At 41.0% G+C, this 9,601-nt stretch overlaps 1 protein-coding gene across 1 annotated transcript in view; it reads left to right on the top strand.

The window, feature by feature from the left end:
- Window positions 1-422: 422 nt before the first annotated feature.
- LOC105449909 (transcription factor collier) overlaps window positions 423-9,601 on the top strand; it is a 75,426-nt gene continuing 66,247 nt past the window's right edge. Inside the window, exons 1-2 of the mRNA XM_011689371.1 lie at window positions 423-493; window positions 6,168-6,321. Of these exons, the coding sequence (XP_011687673.1) occupies window positions 423-493; window positions 6,168-6,321 (225 nt within the window). The remainder of the gene's footprint in view (window positions 494-6,167; window positions 6,322-9,601) is intronic.

Here is a 9,601-nt window from a genome sequence, read left to right as displayed (position 1 = left end):
CAGTGATAATGATTCATGCGCGTACCTAAAGAAACGTGGCACCGGGTGTACCCGCTCTGACGGAGAGACAACCGGTGGAGTCTCCCGCGGAGACGCGAACGGGTAATCGAGGGGGTGATCAAGATTTCTTCAAAGATTGGCAACGCGAAGAAGGAAGCCTGTTGCCCCAAGAGAGTCCGTACGGCCTCACCACGCGGTCCGACGAGTGGACCAGTCTCCTGCCCAGCTCCACAATCGTGGGTGCTGGGGGGTCACCATGGCTCGGCCTCGGAGGGGGTGGTACCGGGGCCACCACCGGGGGCGGAAGTCCCGTCGAGCTCGAAGGCCACTGGGGACGTAAGCTGTACAGCGCGAGTGTGGCACCGCCACCCCCGCCGCCTCATCATCATCCGCGAGCGCCGTTGGTTTTCGCGCCTCAAGATATGAGGCAGATACTGAAGGAGGAACCTGTGCCACGTGCTTGGCCGCAGCCCGCGCTCGCCGACAACGGAACGTAAGTACATAAAAATGCTTCATATTTGACATAGAACAAAGAATGATTGAGATATGTGAATATATCTACCGATGGAGAGATATAGTAGATAAAATTGATATATGTTTTCGGAAGAATGTCTAGTTTTAATAATTATTTCATTTTATTTTATCATTGGTGTAATGATTAATTTCATTTTCTTGAAGATGTATTTGTCGTCATGCTATAGTAAGAAATTATCTATAAAAAAAACCAACAAAAAAGAAAACATTTTATATGATATTGTTTCTGTTACAAATATATTTACAATTGCGCGGTAAAATTTCCTGATTAATGATATTTATATTTACAGTATATTTATAGTATAAACTTGTATTTTAATTGCATTATGTATATGTCATTATTTGTGTATCGAACAAAACAAAATATTTATATAAAGTTATAATTGTTGCGCTTTTAGTTTTTAACCCATTCAAACAATCCATTGTATATGTACAAGCAATGTAACAACATTAAAATGCAAAGATATATCTACCTTTAATAGGATTTGTAGAAATGTGTTTGTGTTGCTCTTATAGTATTTGCCGTCGGATCGTATGGCGAGCTCTATCCCCTAACAACCCTAATCACACGATACTTACTAAAAATATAGTAATTTTTAATATTGTAGATACGCAAGAAAAATTGATTTTATGTAAAATGCAAGTTATAAATATATTAAAGAAACAAGTAGTTATAGTTATTAAAAAAAAAGTATAAGCAACTCGTAACAATAACGTATTCTCTGTTCTTTTAAAAAAATTTTTTTTTTAGTCGTAGGACACGAAATATATTGTCTGAATGGCTTTAGATCAATTTATCATTATTAAAACCATTGTCACGTTTCACAAAAAACAGCTGTAAACGGCAAGAATGACCATTCTTTGTCGATGACTACATTCCTAGCTGAGTTGTATCAACAAATTTTCGCTTTAGATTTTTAAGAATACCATTTCAAATCATTTGCATTTGAATTAGTGAATAATGAACTTTAAGGGCACTTCGACAAGAATTCGGACGGCTTGATAAAGATACCTTTTGTACTAGGACATTTCAGGAAGGTAAATCGGATGAGCCGACGGATTCACTAATCCAATAGCGGTTCTCTAACTAATCCCTTCTTCCAAGCATCGTGACACGAAAACCGACCGGAATCAAGTTAATGTAATTGAGAATTTTAGCGCTTTTTGCTCATCGCTTTGTCCCGGATTTTCCCTGTTTTCCCCGTACTTTCTCCTTCATTTATCCTCGATCGTTTCTCCTCTAAGCTATCGAAACTGGTCTATGTGCAAATAAAAGATAACCATTTTTTGATCCGCACTTGAAAAATCAAAGCGCGACGAATTTTATTAAAGCTAAAGAAAAGTTTAAAAAATGCTGATTACTTAAAGAATTCTCTAGACGCGAAAATCATAATGTAATATTTCGCTGGAGTAATTAAAATTAATAAAAAATAAAAATATATAGTTTGTACTTATTGTTATAGACACATTGAGAATTATTGTATATAAATGTGATGTGATTGTTGATGAAAGAGCCTGTCTCGACTTAAGTTATTACGAGATAGACAATATGATCTCTCTATCGAATGCAAAATTACGAAGTATAGACATTTTATCAAATTTAATTGACTCAATGTTGCGGCAATCCGGATAATTGTCTTATGGAAGTTTAAGAATCGCAAAATGTTAAACGTCAACTTTCCCCTTCATGGAAACTCAAGCTGGAAAGTTTTGTTTTCCGCTACTAAGAACAGTCGTACCACACAACTGCATTGTTACACCGAGATCAACTAGAAGGGAGGTGTGCGAAACTGTTTTAAAACTCCCGCGAAGCACAGGCATAAACTCTCGCACTTTTTAAAAACCCCTAAAAAAGTTATCCACCTAATGAAGCAGTAAACCACCGCCACTCGAGAGCAGGGGGCTGTCGCGCGGCGAAAAACGATGACCTATCGTATGAATAAGAGACAAACTAAAAAGAGCGTGAGGAAAATTGTTATCGATCTTTGAAACGATGGTCGCTTCAACAAAATCTCGGCGAAGACGCAGCACCGTAAGCTTTGTTATTTGATATTTTTATAGAACACACACAAACAGTGCGCGTTCTATAAAAATATTAATTCCGCACATGGTCTTTAAAACAATTAATAAAATATCACGTTCTGTCATAATTGAAAGACGGCCGTAAAGCTAAATATTAAACGTTTAATATACCACGTAATAGTTAATATGTTTTAATATAATAATTATGTTATATTCAACTCTTAATTAAAATATATGAAAATTATTTATTACCGGGAATTCTCATGCGGGATATTTGCGAAACATATGCGCATCCCGGTGTGTTAATAACTAATAGATTTTTATGCAGCAAAAGGTACGATGAAACACGGCGCTAAATTGAACAACGTTCGCAGTAACGCGCCCTGGTAGCAAATTACATTCGGATATATTACAAATTGCTCATTATCTCCGTGCGCATTATGAATCGCGTTGGGCGCGAGCGTAAACAGAGAGCGCGCTTCGGGTAACTCGCAATAACTAACGCCCGACGGTGCGTATTACCCGCGGATTTATTGTAATTCTCTACGATTGCTTTATCCGTGAATTCGTAACCATATCGGTGGGTTCCGTATTATCCGAATATATTTCGTCTATAATGCATGGCGCACAAATGGCATAGGTCGCATCTCTCGTGTATAAAGTATAAGCAGCGTCGATCGATTTTGTCCGGCAAATCCGCCGCTCCTCCGAAATGCGCCGCATTCGGAGATCGCGCCTCATCATCGTTTAAATGTCAATTACGTGCTGTTACCGGATGCCACAGATATCACGCAGAAATGAAATAGCTCCGTCGCAATAGCCTTCGTAACTTCTAACGCGATATAAAGCGCAACTCTCTTCGTAATTTCAGCTACCCAATACACGCGTTTTTAAACCACGCGCGTACGCGTCATTTGTTTTTTGTCGCCGATAATTCGTTTAATCGTGCGACGGTTCCGTTAACGCTTTGGCGATTATTGTCGCGATCGCGAATGCGCTGTTCGAGAAATTTTCACATTCCATATATCTTCACTTGCGCATTTGAACGCGTGTATACGCGTTTCAGCCGGCGATATCGCATCATCGGGATCGATCGGAATCCAATCGGAATCAAATCAAACTGCACGGGCACTTTAGCCGACGTAAAAGAATGATCACGCGGTGGATTAGCGGTGGCGCAGGGTCGAATGACTCGCAGGAGCGCTGGAACGAGCAGCGTTATCTGTGAGAGACCGAAAACGCGCACGTGGCAAATTGCACGCACGAATATACAGTAAACGCGAATGGAGCCCGTAATTATCACCTCGGCGGCGCGTCGCGTCGCGTCGGTCGGTGGGACGAGCGACACGGTCGTCAACGTAAGCGCATAAAGCGCACGTTATCCGTGTGTATCTGTGAAACGTAACTCATAAACGTTGAGGATCGTGCAATTTAGAGAACGGAAAGCTGCGTGAAAAACAGCCGTTTAAGAAACGGATATTAGTAAAAATATACAATACATGGATTATTTTCACTCTCTACAACAGCCTTAAGACTGATAAAATTTCCAAATTGCGAACTATTTTTATTTACACATTTACGTGCTTTTCTTGGATTTATTATTATTTAAAATTAGTTAAAATTTAAAATTAGAGATTAAGATACGGGAAATTTGCATTGTAATAAATCTTGATTTTTGTCAATAATCTTTTATTCTTTTTAATTACATACTTGTACTTTTATGCGTTTTATTATAATTACGTATAATATGTAATAATGTCATAAAATACATAATATAATATTATACAATTACTATTATAAAACACCTACTTGAATTTTACGTTTTCCTAATATGAATCTGATTCGAAATTCAAAATTTTTAAATTGTATTTTAAAACAGATTTATAATTAAAATGCCTGGGATCCAATTAACAATAAAATGAAATATTATTTAAGTCTTTAAAACTTATCCTTTCTAAGTAATTTAGAGTTGCAGGCACTGATAACCGCGTACGCATTATTGTCATATTAGCGATACATATTGCGCGCGTATACGCGGTTTTCCGCAATCCTCGATAGTCGCCCGAAAAGGCGTGGTGGTGTGTAGCAGTGAATTTTGGGTGATAATATAACGGTGCGGCAGAACGTGCCTACGCGTTATATAGGAATTGGTGCATGGCAAACGGGGCAAAATAATCGGACGTCGAGAGTTATGGGGCGCGAACCGGCGACCGGTTAATCAGCCACCGATAATTATCGACACGGGCAGTACATCACTACCCTTCCTCTCCGAACGCGTCCTCCCTCGGTCCTTCGCTGCGATCCGCCGTGTTCGTCCCTCCCTCCCTCCCTCGTTCGTTCCCGAAAGCCCGCGTTGCAACCCCTTGCAACCGACCCCTTGCCGACCCCGCGCTTCCACTCCCTACCTGCCGGCGGCTCGGCATCCCACCACCTGGCGTGACAAACGCACCGCCGATACCATCATTTATTTCGCAAATGTGCTGCAAAACTGCCGCTATTCATTTTCGGTCCAGTCGATTCAGTTTTCCGCTCCGAGGGTCCGCCCTGATGGCCGTGCGCGCGGCTCTGTGCAGTCGTGCGATGGTTTTATCGTTTCGCGACGGCACGATCGCACAGACCAGCGCCGATAATACGATTTCTCGGCGGTGATTTTTAACCGCTGGGTGCAATATACAGTCTACGATAAATTTAAGTCTCTTATTTTATATATATATATATACATATATATACATGTGTATATAGCAATTATTTTTATTATATTTGATACAGGAATCTGCCACTGAAATTTGTAAGAAGTTTAACGAAATCCATATTTTATCATTCTATTTTATTGAAAAGAAAAACGTACTAATAATAAATAAATAAATACATGAATAATTGTCTCTATATTTAGATAGAAATATAATAAAACTCCGAGATAATATAATAATTATTCTAATGCATTCTAACTGTTAACACGATGTGACATGAAGAGATAATGGTATAGAGTGATGATGAAAAACTACGAGTTTTACAAGATCAATTCGAATCTGAGATCCACGCGCGGGCTGTGCGAAGCAACGTAACTCGAAAAGGGGACTTTCCGTGCCATTACTCAAAGATGGCATTGGAGTCCGGCGGCCTAATCTCGGCACATGAGACCTTAATCGGATTTTAAGGCGTCGAGACCACCTGCGCGCTTCCCCACGATCGACCTCGTTTGTCTTTCCTCTCCGTTGCCGGTTTGGGCATTCTTATTGCATCCAAGGATTGGACTGATACGCCTCTTTGATTCCGCGACAGACAGAATATCGCTTAACATTTCACCTGACAGTCGAAATTCAAAGATTATATACTACGCGCTTGCTAGAATAAAAATAATCTCTTCTATTACGTATTTTTATACGCGCACGCACAAATTAATTTGTAGGAGATTTATTAAGTCGTAAGCACATCACAATCATATATTTTTATGTGAAATCATAACGTATAAGATCAATATTGTAAATTATTGAATAATAATTTTATTTTGTATGGTACTCAGAAATATATGACTGCGAAATCGTAATGTATAAGTAATGTAATTAATGATGGTCAATCTTTTAAAATGCGATATTACTGATCGATTACAGAGTTGGCGTGGGCCGAGCGCACTTCGAGAAACAACCGCCGAGTAATCTGAGGAAGAGCAATTTTTTCCATTTCGTAATCGCTCTTTACGATCGACACGGCCAACCGATCGAGATTGAGAGGACGTCGTTCATGGGCTTCGTCGAGAAGGATCAGGTAATGATTTCAGCTATTACGTTCCTCGCGCCGTTTCTTAAACTTTCCATCCAATCCGACTGATTCACCGACGTTATAATCGCGACGCAAAAGTTACTGTCCTAAATAATGCGCGAGAAATGACCCAAGTTTGGAAAATCCGATCGCGTCGGGACATTTTTCTTTCGAAAACGCGGTGACGCGCGCGACTATATAGAGGATTGTGGCGGACGCGGCCGAGTTTGCGAATGCCGGTGAAAATGAGCGACGATAACGAATGATTAAGTTCGGAATTTCAATGCTTCGCGCTAACCGTCACTCTCCGGGGAGACCGGATGGGAAAAAAAAAGGAGAGCAGGCCCTTTATGACGCCGGGGGAATATCGTGCAAGCGCGCGCGCTTATCTCGATAATTGCCGTTTCCATCGGGGCCGGCGTCAAATATTAAACAGCACCGCCTACGCGCGCGGTACGCGCGCGTACGCGTATCGATGATCCGTAGAATCCATAGCGGCGCCTCTTTTCCGGCAATTAGCCGGACAGGCGAAAATCCATCGGCCGCGTGAGAAATGGACGGCCCGCGATGCAGGATCACGACCGGGGTTGGTCACGCGAAGCGAATGACCTACGAATAATAAAGAGCGCCCTTCGAGCGCCTTCCCACCCACGCGCTCGCCTCGTACCTTCGATCGCAGATTACGTTCTGTCGGGCGTTTGTTAACCAGGCACTCGTGCGCGAAATATCGGGGTTTCTACGAGAAATTACCGTAATTGCCGAGACAATATAGAGTCTGCAACTAATTATACAGCAGTAGAATGAATTCCGTCATGTTTGTACATTTTATCGCGCGCGACGCGTTAACGTATACGTAAAAAGGGCACTTCGCTCGTACGCCTTTAAGAGATCTATCACTTCACGGTTATAAAAACGCGACGAAGCTATTTTTTTTACGTTCAATTTCATTGCTCCGAATATCACAGCTGTCGTAACGATGGCTCATGAAAGGAACAGTGCTGTTACGAACATCACATTTGAAACAATTGTTTGGCCCCCAATTGAATTATTTTATAAATTAAAATAATCATAATTGCTTCAAAGAATAGGTAAGCTATAACATAAGGATATATATTCAATTGTGTTTTAATACGAATAAATTGTGATGATTTTATACGGAAGCTAAGTGACAGCTGCTGAATAATTCCATTATACTTTCCGAATTCGGCGGCGAATGTAACGCGATAACTCATCACGATATAGAAACCGTCGACAGCTGTGAATCTAAGTTCCGCTCGTGGAGTTATCGCGGGGAACGATCGCGACCCCAAAACAACGTTCTCAAACGGGACGCGATTGTCAGCGCTCACAGTCATCGTTAGAGCTCCACTTTCTATTGGTCAATTAGTATAGCTGTTTAAGGAGAAGTTAACTATCGTCGTGCGACGCAGCGTCCATTCTTACGCAAGAGAAATCGTTACGTCGATAGATATATACGCGCGGATAAACGGACGCGGAGATTTGCACGGGTATAACACATCCTCGGTATGTATGCGCATAAGAACCGGTGTACAGTGCGCGCTTTATGGCGTTACATCGTCGCTCGATTGATCGGATCCATGTACGATATGATACGCTATGTAATGTATGTACGTGTAGCGCGAGGCACTGCGCACGGTACACCAAACAAACAGCGGAAATCCAGATGCACGGCACGAGAACGAGGACCAAGGTCCACGGGCGTATAAATTATCGAAACGTAATCCCGACCGTAACCTCTGGAATTCTAGCGAGCCCCGTTCGTGCAACGACGATACTCTGTCGGAAGTCTCTCTATCTCTTTCTCTTCGCTCTCTCCCTCTCTCTCTCTCTCTCTCTCTCTCTCTCTCTTTCTCGTGTCCTTTGCCTTCCCCTTTCTCTATTTCTACGCCCCGGGGTAACGAGGTACACCCCCTAATAAATCTATTCGCCATAAATCGTCGGCTAATTCGACACACGAAGACGTATAGTTAGATCGCGTTGTGGGACGTAACGTCGTAGATTTACGAACATAAGGTGTGGAATGACTCGCGATTCTGAATCTGCGATTTAGAAAGTTGCAAAGTTTGGCAAATCGATCGGCGCCATCAATCTATGGCATGCCTGGTAAGAGAAGATGACTAATGTCCCTTCAATATTGCGCGTATAATGCGATAAGATAATTGAATAATCGTATTCTTTATTAATCTGACTTCTAATATTTTCAATATAAAAGTTATGTGATGAGGCTTTAGATCCGACATTGTATGCTTACTTCTTAGCAATTATCAATGGCATTTAATTTTGCATTTGACGCAATGCATATTTAAGCTTCATCTTTAAAATTTCAAATTCAGTTTAATTTACAATATCGAATCACGAAAAGTCAGTTAAATCAAGTTTTGTACATAATGCGCGAGCGTCTGTTTAATTATTCACATCGCGATGAATATCAGGGCACTCTTTTCAATGTCAGTCTCCCCGTCTTTTCGTGAATCTATAACGTTCCGCTTAGTTTCGCTCATTTCTCTCTCATCCTCCTCCATCCCGACCTTATAATACGTGCATAATTCACGTTGTCGGAACAGTTGCATCGCGTGGCCTCCCTATTAATTAGGGTCATGCACCGCGGATATGCATCAACCCCGTGTCGAGTTTGTACCTCGATCCACGCATCTCCTCTGACCCATTACTGGTCTTGATCGAAATTATTGTATTCCGTTATATATATAATATAGAAATTTGTACGTATAATATTTCCGCATCTCCCTTTTAATAATTCCTAATAATGAAAAATTTCAATAGCTACAAATTAAAGTATAATACGAAGTCAAAGTACGAATAAAAATATAACATATATTTTAAATTTCATCAGAGATATTGGTAATTATTCGATGTTTAATAATTGACAATGTTCTAGAATTATAACTCATGTATGAGTCCCAATGATACATTTTATCTTCGTCTGGAATAAAAAGTATATAAAAATCGATACATAAAGTTTACGTGTAAGTGTTGTTAAAACGATCGCTTATCGCGGAGACGGTAACACAGGCAGAAGCATGCGAATTGAGTCTTACTGAGCACGATACGGCGTAACACGATGCCATACGCTTGTACGCACCATTCCCGGAAATGGACGCTCTATAGGTAAATACATAGTGTCTCCCCGTTCCGTCCGCTTTTTGCTCGTGTTTAATTAAAAAGTAGTCAGCACAGAAGAAGAGAAAGAAAGATAGAGGGCGAGAGAGAGAGAGAGAGAGAGAGAGAGAGAGAGAGAGAGAGAGAG

This window comes from Wasmannia auropunctata, unplaced genomic scaffold, assembly GCF_000956235.1.
Source record: "Wasmannia auropunctata unplaced genomic scaffold, wasmannia.A_1.0 LD336071.1, whole genome shotgun sequence".
Lineage (NCBI taxonomy): Eukaryota > Metazoa > Arthropoda > Insecta > Hymenoptera > Formicidae > Wasmannia > Wasmannia auropunctata.
This window is presented reverse-complemented; position numbering and strand designations above follow the sequence as displayed.